The 18,501-nt window shown below is 38.8% G+C and overlaps 2 protein-coding genes across 2 annotated transcripts; one reads left to right on the top strand and one right to left on the bottom strand.

Moving 5' to 3' along the window:
- The first annotated feature begins 284 nt into the window (after positions 1-284).
- On the top strand, positions 285-4,827 carry rpl36a (ribosomal protein L36A). The gene is made up of 5 exons (XM_084951598.1): positions 285-387; positions 980-1,085; positions 1,774-1,841; positions 3,014-3,136; positions 4,747-4,827. Exons 1-5 carry the CDS (start codon positions 385-387, stop codon positions 4,765-4,767), a joined length of 321 nt encoding a protein of 106 aa, XP_084807724.1. The 5' UTR covers positions 285-384; the 3' UTR covers positions 4,768-4,827.
- On the bottom strand, positions 4,596-10,253 carry gla (galactosidase, alpha). The gene is made up of 7 exons (XM_084951578.1): positions 9,987-10,253; positions 8,519-8,693; positions 7,081-7,255; positions 6,275-6,366; positions 6,016-6,177; positions 5,582-5,779; positions 4,596-5,404 (listed from the first exon to the last, which is right to left on the bottom strand). The coding sequence occupies exons 1-7, from the start codon at positions 10,145-10,147 to the stop codon at positions 5,075-5,077; spliced, it is 1,293 nt and encodes a 430-aa protein (XP_084807704.1). The 5' UTR covers positions 10,148-10,253; the 3' UTR covers positions 4,596-5,074.
- Between the last annotated feature and the right edge of the window lie 8,248 nt (positions 10,254-18,501).

Genomic DNA, 18,501 nt, shown 5'->3' with positions numbered 1-18,501 from the left:
AAGGCCATATTTGGTTGTTACATATAGTTACACTGTAACCTGAGTGGATTTCTTAGTTTCTCACCTGCTTATTACGTTGTTAAAAGATATTTCAAAATGATAACTTCTGCAGGCATTAAAGCTTTTTCACTGTGAGTAAAATGTATAGCTTGTGTTTTAGTATATTACTGAGCCACTGAGTTTTGTCAGGTTTATGCTGTGCATCCATGGCTGTCACTCTCCTTAAAATTGGGAGTGTTTGCAGTCTTTTTATGATTTTGGCTTCTTTGCATCTCCGGCCGCTAGGGGGCAGACCTCTCTACGGCTGAGGTCTATTGAAGGGGCGACTTTAAGAACTGTTTCCGGCCTCCTTCTTCCTCTTTCCCTCTGCATCGGGTTGCAGCCATGGTATGCTACCATTACACCTAAAACAAATCTAACTCAATCCTGCCGATTAAAGTGCAATTTCTGTATTTGATACACCCGGTCATGTTGATAATGTTACAATGTGCGTAACGATGGCGGTATTGGCCATCTTTGGTATATTTAACGCTGTTATATTGATGGATGCTATCTTAGTGGCGAAACGCCACTGTTGGTTTTTCTACTCTAACCGGCCTTTCTGTCAGAAGCGAAAAAACAAAAAACAAAACAAGCTAAACATCACAATCAATTAACAGCTATGTCCAAAAGTGTTTTGCTTTGTAAAAAGTGTTGGAGCATCACTTGTTTACGCTGCTTTCTTTAAAATAGCGATGCTAACGTGTTAGCTTGCCCCAACACTGCCGGCCACAGTTTAAATGATAAACTCGGTGCTTCTGTGTATTAAGGTCAATTTCGAAAATGATTGAACAAAACTCTTTGATAGCTGTGCACTTGATTTTTGATAAGTGTTGTGAGTTTTATGGCTTGGGCCTGTTGGACGTGGCTAGTTAGTCCGCGTTGTGGTATTTTGTGTATACTGCACGTCTGCTCAAATGTTATTCTCTGTGTTGTGCAGGTGAACGTCCCGAAAACCCGCAGGACCTTCTGCAAGAAGTGCAAGAAGCACCAGCCCCACAAAGTTACCCAGTACAAGAAGGGGAAGGATTCTCTTTATGTACAGGGTAAATATGTTTGTCCTGTATTTAAGGGATGCACTGGTGTCTAACGCCAAAAAAGTGTCTGTATATAAATCATTGACCTGTGATCTGTCAAAAACATCTTTTATAAGTGATATCAAGTCACTATGAGCCAGGAAGAACGTTCCTGTCGCAAAATACAAGCAGTTAAAAGTTTATTTTACAGTAGATTTGATCAAGAGTGTAGAACAAATTGCACCAAATTTAACAGCATCTCCGTAAATATATTTTAAGTAGCCAAAAAGGACTGGATTGATGACGTGTAAAACACAGGGTACTGCTAAGTGTCCGTATGACAAAGAGTCATAGGGATTCTTGTAAAACAGGTCATTTCTTTATTTTATATATAACTCAGTAAATTCTGCTTACTACATCTATTAATACAAACAAAGATATACACAGAGTCACACGAGCATCAGCAGTAAATATTTAGCATGACACTGGCCTCATCTATGGCATTATCTGATTAATTGTTGTCACATATTTTGATAAATCAATAGATTAGTGTCTTAGCACTTAATATATCTGCAATCTTTTTCCTATCACAGAAGGGAAATTGTAAGATGTCTGCAAATATGGGCCAATATTTTGTTTTGAACCCATGCATCAATGCATCCTTGCTTTATTTTATTAATTGTTCAAGTATGTGTTGACTAAACTAAATGTTTTTCAGGTAAGAGAAGATACGACAGAAAGCAGAGTGGGTATGGTGGTCAGTCTAAGCCGATTTTCCGAAAAAAGGTAACCATGGCTTTCTCATTCAGTGCTGTAATAAAAGTATGTCCTTTTCCAGATTTATATTTTTCTGCTAATTTTGTCACACTTTAAAGTTTGAGATCATCATCATACTAATTTTTTATATTATAAAAAAATAACTCAAGTAAATAGGAAGCACAGTTTTTACTTTGCCCTGTGTGAAATCATGATTTAAGTGTAATTAGCCACATTTTTTGGGTAGTTGAGTAAAATTTCAAGAGCCTCTCATAGGGCTGAATACTGCCATATCTGTTGATATGAAGAAGTCACTTACTTCAATGTGTTGTACAGGTTTTAAGTTTTTAAAAAATATCAAAAAGCGGCACATCACGCCACAATCTAAAGGAATCAAGAAACATTGACAAACAAGACATTGATGTTATTAGTATGAAAAGGGTTGCAATGCAGTTCTCTGGCTTTGGAAACATGGAGAGAGCCATGGTCCACAAATGGAGAAAACTTGGGGACAGTAACGAACCTTCTCAGGAGTGGCTAGCCTATCCAAATTACTCTTAAGAGCACATCTATGGCTCATCTCAGAGGTCACAAAAGATCTAAAAAACTGCAGGCCTCACTTGCCTCAGTTAAGATCAGAGTTCATGATTCAACAGTGTGAAGAGAGTTGGCAAAAATGGGAGAGTTTCAAGGTGCAAACCATTACTGACCAAATGGTTTCACATTTGACCCCCCTCCCCCTCCAAGACAGAAATATTCTGTGGACTGCCGAGAAAAGAGTTGAAATTTTTGGAAAATGTAAGTAATGTTACATCTGGCACACAACTAAAAGCATTTGATAAAAATATACCAATCGAACATGGTGGCAGACGTGTGATGGTCAGAGGCTGTTTTGCCGCTCTGATTGATGGATCTATGAATTCTGCTCTCTGCCAGAAAATCCTAAAGGAGAATGTCCAGCCATCTGTTTGTGCCTTTATGTGCAAGTGCCCTCGGGTTATGCTGCAGGACTGATCCAAAATGCAACAGCAAGCCCTACTCAGATCTCTTTATCTAGTGTTAAAATGCTAAGGTGTGACAAATTCACAGGAAAAAATGATCATGAAAAGGGTAAATACTATCTCACAGCATTGTACTGTTGGATTAATCGTGTTGAGATATATGTGAGGGGAAATGACACTCACTGAAATACTGTCAAACAGGCTAAGACTACAAAGAAGATTGTGTTGAGGCTCGAGTGTGTGGAGCCCAACTGCAGATCCAAGAGAATGCTGGCCATCAAGAGATGTAAGCACTTCGAGTTGGGTGGTGACAAGAAGAGAAAGGTAAGACTCACATATGTCCCTGGTATTGTAAAGATTGAAGTTAACTATTCTTTACAACAACAAAAAAAAAAAAATACAACATATTCTTTATATGAACTTTATTTCAGTAGTACTTTTCATAGTGGGTTTAATCTCGGCTAAAGCTACAGTTTGGTGTCAAAATCATCCCACAGAAATCTGTTATCAAAATATTCTGACTTCTTATATTTGTAGGTAATTATATTGTGTTACACATTTACAGTTTAATAACCTCATGTTCATAACCCACTATTAGTTTTTCATGTGACATATTGACATCTGTTATGTTAATCATGATAAAAATGCACATTTTGCATATCAGCTGTTTTTTCACTTAAACATGGATTTCCTGTTTGGGAAAAAATAGTTTGTATAAAGCTGTTGTTACACATGCACTGTAGCTTTGCACGCTAAAGATGGATATTGCAAGATATTCAAAGAAGGTGCACGAGAATGCAAATGTTGGATGCAGTTTGATCGGATATGTAATTATCTTGAGCCTATTCGCTCTCTGGTCATCCCATTTCCTGTCAGAATTATTCGTTCTGGCAATTGTTTAATTCTTCAGATGTACATATAAAAATATGGATTTTAGAGTATTTGTCGGCGCGTCTGCCTAGGCAACACTCTTCAGGAGGTGGAAAAATACCCCCAACAGTTTTTTCCAGTAGTGTGAAAGCGTCTGACACGAGCTCTGTGTGTTAGACGAGGGAAAGGGCCAACCCTGACCATGTCCGACTCGATTCTGCCCACCCTTTTCTGATGTAATTAGTAAGAAACCGCTTTTGAAATTGAGTTGTGAAAGAGGCATGTGTCTGCATGTATGAACGCATTTCACACGCTATAGCACCAGAATTGCATTAGGAAATGTTTGTTTGCTAGACTTGATAAATATGCAGCCCATCTTGGATTTTAACTGGAGCATATTTCGCTTTCAGTGACAGATTGTTTTTCTTTTTGTTGTTGTTTTTTGTGGTTAGTGGTAAATTGTATTTGTTTTGATGAGATGGTGACTCAGGGTTGGGTGTTGATTTATTGTGGTGGTTAAAATACGATGCATGAGTTGATCTCAATATATATACTGTCAATACAGTTATTAGTTTTTATTTATTTTTACAAGGTTTTCTGTTGAGCTTGTCTTCTTTATTTTTTCTTAAACATCAATTGTTTTTTCTTCCTTCAATAGAAGCTCTAATACACGATTCTCAAATTCATGATTGGCTACCTTTTATTTCAATTTCAAATCACAACAGCAGTTGCCTCAAGGTAATTTGGCTCCTGTGTCCCCCCCATGACATGGGTTACCTCATTAATCAGACTTTACTCTACTACTTTACTCTATTTAAAAGCTTCTGTCTTCCTCATCAACAGCACAAAAGTTAAGTCATATCCAGTCTGTATGCATATGTGGTAGTGCTTTACAACAGGCTGGTAAAGCTGATGAATGTGAAGATACTGGGTTTTATTTAGTCTTATTCAACTACAGTACAAAAGTCAGAATTTAATTATAAATTCATGGCAATCACCAATGTAAAGTAATGCAAATATAAGTTGCACATTCTCACAAATGTTTTCCCTCCGTTTTCTTACAGGGCCAGGTCATCCAGTTCTAAACTGTGGTCCAGTCATATGGATGAAGTTGTCACTATTTTCAATAAATGGATCCAAACATACTTTTGAGTGTTTGAGTTGAATCCTTTTTTCTTTTTTTTCATTGTACAAAAATTCAAGCTTTGTCTCTTAATTTATTGGATATAAATGGGACCGATGAAGTGTGATCCATTTCCAGGCAGCTTTAAGCTACAATTTTAATTCACTAAGATTTACACAAGATAAACACCTAAAACTTATTCAGCTTCATTTTTTTCCCAGACAGTTTAGATATTGTACACATCTCGGGTGCGTTTAACCACCTGAGGACTACAAAATGGTGTGCTTTCGTCTGACAAATGTACCCTGCCAGTTCAGCTTGTGAAGCCTTGTAAAATCGCTGCTGATGGGAGTGACAGTCAACAGAGCTGTGCCTGAAGGGTTGACAGATACAATTATTTTGCTCTGCTGAGTCTGAACTCCCATCTCCTTGTACTGAGGCAGGATCTGTGTGACGTTGCACTGCGGGCCACAGATCTTCCAACCGGGGGCAGCCCCAATGTTGAACCCTCGAGGACCGCCAGTCTCCAGTTTGTTCAGCACAGCAATAGCCAGGCGGTTCTTCGACAGCGGCCTCTCCCACACTTCAAAATTGTTCCCCTGTAGAAAAAGGGGAAGTCTTACTGGTTTATACCTTCATCTGCCATTACCCACACTGATCATTTGTAATTAATGCTATAAAGAGCCTGTCAGGCTGATTACAAACCATGTAGCATTTCTAAACAGCAACTACAGGCTGCCATTGCAGAAGGAGATCATACTGAGTCCCACACCCACCTTGGCAGTGCGATATCCCTGCTTGCCCATTGAATCTTGGCTGATGTCTATGATGCGTTTGTTCTGCAGGAGCTCCTTGGAGCGAGGACAAATGTCTCTGAGATCATTGGACATGAGCAGAGGAGATGCCATGATGGCCCATAACGCCATCTGAGACTCCTGCTGGTCGTGACTCAGGCCAAAGTTCCCAATTACAAGCTAGAGAAATAAAGTAATTCAATATGTAAATTCATAAGCAAATCAGGCTTAGTGATGATGCTACAGTGTGTCCACAACCTACTAAAAAATGTCTAAATACAATAGTAAGTATGAGGAGATTTAGATTAATCAACATCTTTGTGAATTTTGATTAGCATTAGATAAAAAGAAGCAAAATAAGCAGGATCATGATAGTAAAACCACTTATGTCCAAGGCCTTCAGTAGAACAAAGTACCATATCGGGGTCATTCCAGCCTCCAGGTCCAGCTGCAGGGACGATGATGTCCTGATGAGCGGCAGTCCAGTCCAAGATGGATTTGACGGAGCTCCACGAGTCGAACACGTCATCAAAGTTGCGCCAGTGATTACAAGTCTCACGGATAGCTGTGTAGTTGGGCTGGAAGCACAGAAATGCTCTTTATTTTGAGTATACTCCATTATTTTTGCAGCATCTTCTAAAAAAAAACAAGTTAACCATTAAAACAAGGTCTCACCTGTTTTAAAGGCCACTCGTACAACGGCCACTCACAAGAGTACAGGATAGGCCGTCCAGTGTTGTTCAGTGCTTTTGACATGTTTATGTAGCCTTAAACAGAGCAAATATTTAGTAGTTAACCCTTTAAACACCTTAACTGGTAAATAAAATGTTTAGGAAAGAAATTTGACCTCCTGTATAGATGGAGAGTACATGTCCACATTGTTTGTTTGCGTGTATATTTTTATATATACTTTATATTTTATATGTATTTTTGTAAGCAGCCAGATAGCATAGTGATAAGACTACACGCCTTTAGAGTTGGAGACGCAAGTTTGACTCCCGCCTGGAGCGTATGTATCCAGCTACATCTAGGCTACACACCTCATGCTAACCAAGCTTACAGCAGAAAGGGAAATTTAGGACTGAAACAAAAACATAGAGAGATGAAAAGAGCTTACATGAAACAACTAGTAGTGTTCGGAAGAAGACTGCTTTCACAAGTACAACACACATGCTACGGCAAGGGGTCAGGGGGGGAGATATCATCACCCTCACCCGAGATTGGGTACCAAGTGGGAAGGATCGTTGAGTGCAAGAGGAAGATTGTAGCCAATCCAGCCCCATATCAACAGGCATGGAACGCCATAACCAAGTGACCAGCAAAGTATACAGAAACATCTGTGCCAAATATGGCCTGGACAGTCCCGAGGTCAAAATGGGAGATGCCCCCAAGAATGGCGGAGAGTTTTTTTGTTCGTTCATATAGGTGTCTGTATGTGTTGTTCACCTTTGTGGCACTGCAAATCAGAAATAAAAACTCACCCTCTCCCAGCAAAGCCCGATTCATGAAGCAACCATCAAATTTGAGCAGATCAACATCCCAGTCAGCAAAAGTCTGAGCATCTTTCTCGTAGTAACCAAGGCTACCAGGATATCCAGCACAGGTTTTGTCCCCCACATCTGCGTAGATACCCAGCTTCAGGCCCTTAGAGTGGATCTTAAAGCATAAAAAAATATTAAAGATTTGTTGATTCATCTCAGTGAATGACAAATACCAGTGACATCCATTTTCTTTCACTTGTCCAATTCAAGGTCATATGGGTGCTGGAGCCCATCTGAGCAACCATGCCACTGTGCCTGTGCACGCTGGAAAAAGCTTGTACCATATCCCTTTAAGGGTTAAATAGTAAATGGACTGACATTAAACCAGTCACACACACACTTTCATACACTCCCACTCCAATGAAGGCATCAGGGGCAACTTGGGGTTCAGCATTTTGCCCTAAGGATACTTAGACATACAGACTGGAGTAGTCAGGGATCGAACCACTGTCTTTCCTATTGGTAGATGACCTGCTCTATCTCCTGAGCCACAGCTGCACAGGCAAATTGCTAAAAAAGATGAAACCCCCCCAAAAAGCAAACAGATCATCCCAAGGGGCTACTTTACTGAAAAAAAACCAAACAAACCACTGATTCTGCTTAAAGCATAAACTTTCTGAGCAGGCAATATATTTCTTCCAGTAGGTGGCAATGTTGCACAGCTCTAAACTTGATTATTTTAATACAGAACTCAAGGTTGCCTTAGTGGGCCTAAATATATTCCTTTCCTGCTAGACAATATATTTTTAGCAATCTTTATACGTGAAGCCTTATACATCGAAATCTGCCTGGCATCATGGCTTCCAGCTCCTTTCTATTGTGAGTCTCCTGCGAAGAGAGTCAACGGCAGCACTTTCCTGTCCAACACAATATGTGCTTGCACATCTTCCCTGGCTCCAGGTGCTATACTGGTAGGTAATTTGACAACAGATTCCACATCTGGTCCTTTCCTATTCATTATGTAAATACCTGCAGGTCAGCTTGAATGGGTATATGATGAATATGTAATCACTTATTTCTAGAGATATTCAACCAGGGCTTCAAGAACTTTTTAACATTTGAAATTTTAGACACGTTGTACTGACATGATAATACTGCATACCATAAAATTCACAGCGGCATGTTGAACATAAAATGGGTTTATCATTCTTTGAACTGTGTATATTATTCAAACTGCTGCCCCAAAGCTGGAAGCTACAATAAACGCAGTCATATCCTCTCACATAGTCTCATTTTGCTTCTCCCAGCTAGTAAAGTATTTCTCACTTTCACCGAGTCTCTCTGAAGCTTTTTCTGTTTGATGTCCATAGAGGAATTATGGCATTAATACTATATTCACATCCAGACTTTTCATTCCTCTTTCATAACTAATACTCACATAGTCGGCCAGTTTCTTGATGCCTCCTGGGAATCGTTTGGGGTCTGCCTGCAGGCGGCCCTGGGCATCACGCTGGTGGGAGGGCCAACAGTCATCGATGCAGACGTACTCGTAACCGGCCTCTTTCCAGCCCTCCTTCACCATCACATCTGCCATCTGCATGTACAGACGCTCACTGCCAAGGCAACAGGAGGAGACAGGCGGGGCTAATAGTAGCCGTTAGAAGCCAGTGTACAATGTAATGTGTAATGGATATATGGCACACACCAATATTTAGAGATAAAGGAGATATTATAACACTGAACAAAAGGTTTGCTCAGAGGTGAATAACATTACGTTTTGTGAGGAAAAATATGCCAGGCACAAAAATGGAGGCATTAGTGAGGTTGAAAACAAAACAGAAACAAAACCATGTTTATGTTATCTTTAATTCAAGAAAATACATATGTTAACCTGTAATTATGACTTAACATATCATCATTATGAGAAAACCCTGAATGAACTCTGCGGTAGTGTTGTGCGAAACTGCAAATTTTAGTATCAATCCCATACCAAGTAAATACAAGGCCAATATTACAGATACCAAAAACAATACTAATGTTTTTCACATATAACAGCATCTTATGGAGGGGAGAGCAGTGTGTCATTAGTACTGATCCAGTACCAATATCAGTGTAGGTATCGCTATTGGCTTGATCTGCCCACTTCTACCCTGCACCATCAAGTACACCCGGGCCTAAAACAGACCTACTGTGATCACTTCCAGCTCCTCTAGAGCAGCTTTGAATGATTTTGATTACAAAATAATGCTTACTTATCCTCTGTTGAGCCAGATTGCTTCAATATGTATTGACATTTATTATTTGAAACTTTGGCTATTTTAAATGAGTAAAAATGAGTTTTCTCATTTTTAAAACCTTGTTTTATATGTGCATCATTTTCCCCCCAACCAATCTGGACCTTACATATTTCTCCACTAGACTTTAACAATAAATGACTTTTATGTTACAGCTTTTGCAGATTTTGCTTCCACAATACACAGTACTTGCTGACACCAATATCTCACACATCAACGTCCCCCAATGCCTGAATCCAGAGAACAAAGAAAGGCGAACTTAATCAGCTGTCAACGACTATTTCAATCACGTGATCCTGCTCTTATTCTTATGACAGCCCTTCATAACGAGTTCCTCTGTACTTGTATAAAAATACCACACTTTCAAGGCAGATTAAACACATAATAAATGGTGAAGGCGTACTTACTAGTTGTCACAAGAAATTTCTTTCCTCTTTAATAATACCTGATTACCTGGCTAAATGCAAATGCCACTTCCTGTAATCAATGGTGAATTCTTTTAGGTGAGGTTTTTAAATGTGTTTCAGTGATATGTTCAGTTTTAACAGAGTATGTAGGCTTGTGCTTTGATTTAGCGTACATACACGTCAGGATAACCGGATCACTTCTTACCTGATGCAGTTATTTGGGTCCGTTTCACAGTCGATGTTACACATGAACCTCTCCCAGTGCAGCCAGCCCATGGTGGGTTTCAGCGCCAGACCATTGTCCAGCGCCTCAGCAGCAGGACTCATTAAGCTGATAATTACGAGAAGACAGGCAGCTCTGCTCATTTTTGATTTTCAGCTCGACAATAGTTGTGCAGTGACCGGCAACAAACGACTGTAGTTGTTTCACTATTCATTTCCTAGTGCCAAAGCCAGCCAGCCCGCCTCCCGTGGATGAGTGACACAAAGCTGGACCAATTGAATTAAAATGCGTCTGTTACCGTCCAATGACGTTACTGGAAACCAGGAAGCGCCGGGAGTTAACGCAAAACTCAGGTGAAAAACATGAAAAGTCAGGTGACACCACGAGGCAAGTGATGGTTTTATGATTCACCCGAATACAAAAACATCACCGAAACCACATGATTAATTTCACACCTAATCTGGTAGATGGGGAAATAGTAAAGTTAATGCACATTTATAAGACTAAATTGGGTATGAAAACACTCTATTGTAGTAATTGTACAAGTTTTGTCTCTAACAAAAGCTTTTAAAAATAAGCTTCCATCTCTCATTTAAAATGCCTGTCTGAGTCCCGCATTACTTAAAGTATGCATTGCTTAGGACAGAATTTCAGTTTCCATCACTATGCTTTAACAGAGATAAATGCATATGGGTAATTTAATGTAGTAGAGCACATTGCCATTCTTAAAAATCGCAGTTAACTTCTATCATCATTACTGTCCTGCATGGCAAGAAATTTTTATTACTTTGAGGTTGATAGTTTTCAGTCCACTTAAGATCGAGTGGATTTGATCCTTAAAGAAACATATTCGAGTAAATTACCTTGTAGCAATAGTACACCTGTTATAGAATGACTGTGCATCATGTTTTCAGCGGCACATTGCTCTTTAAAAAAGCATTTAGCAGTGGGAATAAGTAGTATTAACCCCTAGAGTGAAAGTATGAAGATTTTATCCACTGCTTTGACTCCACCATGTCAAAACAGTGGTGCTGCATCTAAGTAGAAGCAATCCTCCAGAGATATAGCATGTTTTCTCCTTTGCATCTTTTTGGAGAAGGAGTTATACCGAGGCCAAAGGATTCCTCGAAGCTTTGCAAGAATACTTAAACACCAAAAATCATCAAGGAGTGCTCACTGCCATGGAGTTTCTTCTACAGTCAACAGAGCTCAGTCCCACTGAACCATTATAGGGTTACCTGAAGACTAAAAAAAGCAGGAATTATATTATAGGAACACCGGGCTTTTTGGTATGATAACATTATGTTATCCATGTCAGCTCACTATACACTATACAAAGACATTATTTTTTACCTAGATAGGATTTTCAGAACACAATAACAGTGTGTTCTAAATTTGAAGCTGATGAAAAAGAGAAGTATATTTCAAAGTGATCTCAGACTTTTGGACCTCATTGTCAACTCCTGAGAGAAACAGCCTTAATTTCAGACTTTAATTTCTTCTGGTGTCATCCTAAATAGCTTATTTAGTTTAATGATTCAAGTAACTGTCTTAATTGTCAGTTAAAACAATCTAATCATCTAATATGATAAAAGATTTTCACTGGATAGTGATCAAAATTAGTTGCTATGTAAACCTTGGTCTTTCAGGTCTTCCTACATACATACACTTTTCTTTTCTTTTTTTAAATTTTTTTTTATTTGGGAAGTAAAGAGTAAGTAGATTAATCTAGGGAACAATCACCCTCTGCCCAAACTAAAGCCATGTTTTAATATAGGAGATACTCAAATTTAAATGAAAACCCTTCACCTGATACTTGCATTTTCTTTCCATCAGACACTAAGAACAAAAGAAGAAAAGGACCAATTTACCACATAGTTCCCTGAGGAGCCCGCCTAATCAAAAATGCCTCGCACAGCATCAGCAATAATGCAGACTTTGTACATATTGACGTTGCTTCAAACTGTGTATTAGCTATGGATGCGAGACACTAATTTGTCTGCCGCTGACACAAAATGAATTACAGATAGCTTTCTTAATTTAGAGGTAAACGGACACCCTGGTACAGAATTAATTAATCCTGGATGTTTTTATTTGTGAAATCGTCTCACACACACAGAGAGAGCGATGAGTCTTGCATTAAACGTGCTACTTTGCTCTTTTGGAGAAATTTAAGGGACAGCCGCAACTGGTTTATTTGGCTGTCAGATCAGTTGTTTCGGGGTAGGCACAGAGTTGCAAAGGAGAGGTGACATAATTTGAATCAGCAGACTGCCTGTGTAAAACCTCCCTGTGATCCTCCTGCTGACACTCCGTCTTTGTTGCTCATGACTCCTTGCATTCTGATATTGAGAGGAGTCAAAACAAATGACGCATCCCTGAGTTGGCACGCACCCAGATTATGACAATAATATCACCCCCCTGATCCCCCCTCCACCGGTGGGTGCATGTAAAAAGGGAGCATTAATGAACACAAAACATGACCTTTCAGCGAAATGTCAAGGGTGCCTATTTCAACCCTAAACATTATCAGAGGCTTCACCCTGGGACAGGCCTGATACAAACAATTTGTCACATGCTATAGTTCATATCAGAGCCAGTGAGCAAAGGCGTTGAGGCTCTAAATGTCAGATTTCAATTTGACTCCCCTCCCCGCTGATGGATGGGCCAATCCAGCTCATCTGAATACACAGTTTTCTTCTTGTAAAAATGGGATGTCGCCCCCGGTTGTGATGGAAACCATTGTTTTGTCACAGGACCGCATAAAAGAGGAGCATGCCTCTGTCTTTACAGTGGTTAATGGAGATTGTTGACATATGGGCAGCCCGTGCTTGCTGTCTGGTATATATGGCTCCCCGGAGCTTTGACACCAATCCATCATGTTCTTTCTTCCCCACTGTCATATAATTGAAATGACTGTCATGGCTGACTTATGTTGGCAACTTTGTTATGAAGTGCAGGGTGATAAAATAAAAGGAAAAGCTGTGTTACGGTGTGCCTCCTCACCACCGAGTTTCATTACTGTATTGATCTCTATGGGGACAGGTAGCAGTGCAAGTAAATGCCATCAGAAAGTTGTGCTTCCTTAAATACGACGACTAACACTCTATGGCTCACATATCCTCACTGGGGAATCATCTGTTGTTGTGTAATTAGGTGCTTAAGTTGTTTATGCCAGTGTCACAGGGGAAAGAGCCTACATGTGCTGATGTGGCTACTTTAATTAGGTCCTTGTTGGACGGGGTGTATCTGAAACGGTCTCTGGTAATAACCTTTAGTGGCAAACTCATGACCCGTAAATGAGTCAATGTATTGAGTGCATTTTTCAGCTTGGTTATGTTAGTTAAATTCAAATCACTTGTGCAAATGTTTTTGTTAATGAAGTAAAGATTATATTAAGTGTAAAACCCAGCGTGTTTAATGATCAGAGGATTTATTTTGGTTTTTTGTTGTTTGTCAAGCTGCTTTCATTCAGAGGTCTCATGGCGTGTGACAAGTAGTCTATATTACCTAGACTTGATGGAAAACCTATATTTTAATAATCAAACACGTATAAAAATAGCTTAAAATGGATTTAATACCCCACAGAGATTAAGTTGTTAGTTAAAGTAATAACTTTGTTCTCAACTTTTTGTCAGATGATCTTCCATTTGGACCTTTGCAGAGCAGAGATGCCCAGACCTCCGTCTCCTGGGCCAGCTCTTCCAGGAGGACACCAAGGCATTTCCATGTCATCTGCAAGATTTAATCTCTCTGGGGTGTCCTGCTTCTATCCTAGGGCTTTCTTCTGGTGGGAGATACCACCTCATAGTTGGTGCTGGGAAGACATCCTGATCAGATGCTTCTGTTTTTACCACATGTTTAAGCTGTTTTCATAACAGCTCATTATGACTGAGAATTAGATGGTTAGGAAAATCTGTTCTCACATTATGTATCTGTTCATTGTGATGTTATTTGCTATTTCTGCATCACTGTTTTCTTTGGCACTTCGATTTTCTCTCCCTGTTAAATTTACCTCAGTTGTAGTTTCAATGTCACTGCTCTTGTCACACAATCCTTTGTCATACATTTTTGGAGCCAGTCAGCCTCCAATCCCTTTTCTTCAAATTCATTGAGATCTGTCACTCTCCCTTTCAGGCACTTTGTTGTGGAGCTCTTCTCCTCCTCATCTCCACCTTATCCGGGTTGCCCAGGGCATCTCATTCAAAGTCACCATCAGCCATCTGCTGACTCTGTTCCACCACCAGTTTCTACACTCCAGGGGGTCTGTAACTATCCTGCCTTTATCTAGGATTTTACCCTATGATGTTGCTTCCCAATGTTTCAATTTTGCAATAAATTGTATTTTTCTTCCAAATGATTTCTCCTTATTGGAAAAAAGCTGCCAGTTGAGGACCTATGAGCCATCTGTTTGTCAAACTAGACTCTTTGACGTAGTTGTCCTCTCACTAGCAGAGTGCTTCATATGTTTGGTTGAAATCTTCTGTTTTTGATTGGTTTTTGTGTTTTTTTGTATTTCCTGCCTTTATTTCTTCACCCAACTGAAGGAAAGCTCCTCTCCCCCCATTTTAAGACTGCACATGGCTGATGGTGGAGACACTCAGCTAACTATAACTCTTTAATACTTTGTTAGTTTACAACCATACCACCCTGTGCATGTATGATCTCGGAAGCTTAGCAGGATTGGGCTTGCTTAAAACGTGGATGGGCCTGGGAATACCATGTGTTCTAAGTTTCAGCTCAGGAGGTAGAGCAGGTCATCTACTACTATTTGGAGTTTGATGGTTCAATCCCTGGATTTCAAACATTTCTAACTAAAGAAAATTGGGGGATGTTGGCTATTTACACATAAATATATTTTATAGCTCTACAGATGCATTTGGATGAGTCAAAATTGTGTTTTGGCTTAGTATAAATGTTCAAAATGTTAGAAATCCACAATAACTCATTGAAGTGACAAGATTTCTTTTACAGTTGTCTGAAACGCACATATGAACATTGTTTAGCCAGTTCTCCTTTTACTGGACTGGATATTTGAGAGAGGACAGTATGCTGCAGTGGCAAAAATCTTCAAGCCTACAATTCAAATTATACTTCAATATTTAGTTTTTTTTTTTTTTTTTTTAAATTTAGGATATCTATAATTACCATGTGATTAGAAAGAATGAACCACTAAGTTGTATGGTTATCCAGCTGAATTGTAGATGATATCTTTAATTAGATTCTCAATATAATTCAGCAATTCAGTGCTTCATTATTACCATTATTACAAGTGAAAATGCAATTAGAAAGATATATATTAGATATATATTAGAAAGATATATATATATATATATATATATATATATATATATATATATATATATATATATATATATATATATATCTCCTGTATGGTTAAATCCACTCACTCAGTATGTTGTAGTCATGAAATGGCATCAGGAATATTTCATTTCCTTTTCCCATAAAGTCACAGATGTATAAGCACACAGAGCAAAGATGGATTTCTTGGTCCTTCAGGAATCGGATTAAATCTCTCTCAGCAAGGGACCATGTAACTGCATGTTCTGTATTCCAGCAGATAAAGATGTCTAGAGCAATGTGAAGCGATGACATGCATTCCTTAAATAGCTCACACAGTTTTTCACTCCTTACTAATGTTCAGTCTTTCTCTGAGCAATTATGTGACATTAAACATGATTTTGACTTTGATTTTAAAGTGTCATGTATTTCATTTTCTATTTTTGTGCAGATCACTTTCGGATGCTTAGGTACTTAAAAAAACCTCAATAATAAATTATTCACTGCTTTACAGCTAAAGGGTTGAACTGAAAGAAGTGTCTTGTTTGTCTAGTTTGGGCTTCTCAAATATATTTTACTTTTTCAAGATTGGATGTTTTTCCTTGAGGAAAGAGAACCTGAAATATTTTCTCTTCTCACACCTAGACTCTGCAATAAACAACAGCTCTCAGTATTATGTACCACATTATGATTCTGCTCTTTTGCAAATGCGAGAATGTTGTTCAGTATTACTCTCCTAATGATTACATCTGAAATATTATTACTAATAAGAGGCTACTCCAATGGAGATAGTTAGAACATCTCTGTGGAAGGCACTTCAGTATATATTGAGAAAATCAATTTTAATAGTAGAATCAATACAAAATTCAGTTTGTAGACTGAAGTAAAAGTCAGGGAGCACACAAAGGCTGCCCTTTGCTTCAGTTTCTCTTACAGAAACACTGATTACCTGCCAGGGATAATCCTACCTTTAGGATTCCCGACGATGCACATTTTTTACAGTAATTAGATAGAATAGTCTGTTGCGTGGTCTTGCTGGTAAACAAAGTGTATTGCAAAAGCCAAAAGAAATAGACAGGCAGTACATTTTCTGATGAAATCAGTGATTTGCTCTGCTTAGTGTCTGGGACATTAACTCTAATAGTTTTGAGGCTGTCTAATTGGCATCTGTTTCAGTCTTATTCTGCGGTACTTTTCATGTCTGTGTCTATTTAAGTCAAAGGGACAGTTGTGTATTGCCACAACTCTGGTGAAAATATTGTTTTAGGTTTTCCAGTTAGACCGTACTGTTCCAGGTAAGAATTAAGTCCCTTCACCTAATTTAGCAATTAGAGGCAAACCAAATAATTGCAGGGGCATTGAAGTCAATACTGAGTACCTTTGTTTTAATTTTTGTATTGACTGAGAAGTGATCGATTTTTTGCAATGTGACTTGGATGATGTACCCTTCCGTTCCAGAAAGAGATGTCTAGACAGCTACTGAAAGGATGGCCTTGAAAATTTATCCCTGATGTTATCGTGCTCAGATAATGAACCTTAAATACTCTGATGATCATCTGACTTTCTATCTAGCAGCAGCAGCATTTACTAGATGGACTGACTGCTTATGGTTGCCACTTGATGTCCCTGCAATCCACACAGGAACATTTTAAATTGTATGCAGGACCAGTCAGATTAAAGTATACATTGTATTGCAATGGGAAGCTGTTGATGTTGGAGGTTGGGCAGTCTAATCTAGTTCAATCCCTCACATGAGGAGGAATTTTACTTGGTGATAGTAGGAAAGAAAAACTCTCTTTTAACAGGAAGAAACCAGCGGCAGAACCAGGCTCAGGGAAATTGATATTTGAATCAAAAAGAACTTTTGTTGCAATAACTTGTTTACCCTCCTCACACATACACACTCTCCATGCTATTTGCCCTCTTATGTGTATTCTTGCAAATTGTTTTTCTTCCTGATGTTTTAAAATAATATTTTTGAGCAGTAGCCCTCCTCAAAAAATTTACCCCAAATGTAAACATGAAGTGAAAGGTTCCTGGCCTATAAACGTGGTTAACTTTGTTTTGTTTCACAGAATCGTATCTTGATGTTGACGACTGGAGTTTTGGTTGAAATGTCTTAAAAAGTATACTATATTTTTAGTGACATTTTGGGAGGCTAAAAACATTCATGCTGTCCTTGAAAGGGGAAATGTATTAACCTTTGTGATCCTTTCATTTTACTTTATCTTGTCAGTTTGTCTATACATACATGGATTCATACATTGTCTTAACCACTTATGCAATTCAGGGTTGTGGCAAAGAGTGAATGCCAGCTGGCGCAGAGTGAGAGGCAGAGCACACCCTGGACAAGTCGTCAGTCTATTGCAAGCCTAACACAGCTAGACAACCACACACTAACACCTACAACTCATATCCGCAGACATGGGCAGTTTATAATAAAGTATCCAGAGAGAACTCACACAGGCACAGAGAGAACTTGCAAGCTTCACACAGAAAGGATCCAGCACGACCAATATGTAAAATGATACAAACTTTTGTTATTTGGCGACTAATTAGACCTATAAAGAAAATATTGTGAAATGTAGCACATTTTTAGTTTGAAATGGAGTTCATTAGCACTTACAGAAAAACACATTTTTAAAGCGGTCATGTCAAAAGGTGTTATTCCAGAGTGAGCTGTTTTTTTCTCAGCCACTGCATGAATAGCTGCAAGCTGTTTTTTTAGTCCTCCATCACTGCCACTCATTGTGCTTTACTTCACTGATTTTGCTGTGTAAGTTCCAGACTGAGTGACCTTTGTTTGGGTGTTTTCTGGCTTATAGAGTCAATAAACTCCGCAGGTTATTTGTGATTGCAAGGTAGATGTTTTTTTTTTAGAAGTACAACAGCAGCTCTGGACACTTTATGCAATGCTTAAAGTGAAAATAAAGTCAACCTTTTGACCAGTTCTAAAGCATTTTTCGTTGTGGAAAGGTAGCATCTGTGTGACGGATGCAAACTTGACCTTTTCACATATTAATAAACTGTGATGCCATAAATGCACCATTAGATTTCAGATGCCAGACTAACCATGAACCAAGCAGTTTGCAGCTTGAAAGCTTACACTAGTATATTGGACTAAGCCCTTAAAGTTTTAATGTACTCCAGGCATACAGTAGTCTGAAAGTGTAAAATCACTTTCAAGCTTTTTGAC

Source organism: Perissodus microlepis, chromosome 2, assembly GCF_051167445.1.
Source record: "Perissodus microlepis isolate ML-2025 ecotype Zambia chromosome 2, ASM5116744v1, whole genome shotgun sequence".
NCBI classification, from domain to species: domain Eukaryota; kingdom Metazoa; phylum Chordata; class Actinopteri; order Cichliformes; family Cichlidae; genus Perissodus; species Perissodus microlepis.
This window is presented reverse-complemented; position numbering and strand designations above follow the sequence as displayed.

Excerpts from the sequence above, each read along its gene's own strand:
- gla (XM_084951578.1), bottom strand. The coding sequence starts at position 10,147 with ATGAGCAGAGCTGCCTGTCTTCTCGTAATTATCAGCTTAATGAGTCCT. Across the intron at positions 6,367-7,080 it reads TCGGGCTTTGCTGGGAGAGG|GCTACATAAACATGTCAAAA; the intron begins GTGAGTTTTTAT and ends GCTCTGTTTAAG. Across the intron at positions 5,405-5,581 it reads AGGGATATCGCACTGCCAAG|GGGAACAATTTTGAAGTGTG; the intron begins GTGGGTGTGGGA and ends CTTTTTCTACAG.
- rpl36a (XM_084951598.1), top strand. Across the intron at positions 1,086-1,773 it reads GGATTCTCTTTATGTACAGG|GTAAGAGAAGATACGACAGA; the intron begins GTAAATATGTTT and ends AATGTTTTTCAG. Across the intron at positions 3,137-4,746 it reads GTGGTGACAAGAAGAGAAAG|GGCCAGGTCATCCAGTTCTA; the intron begins GTAAGACTCACA and ends GTTTTCTTACAG.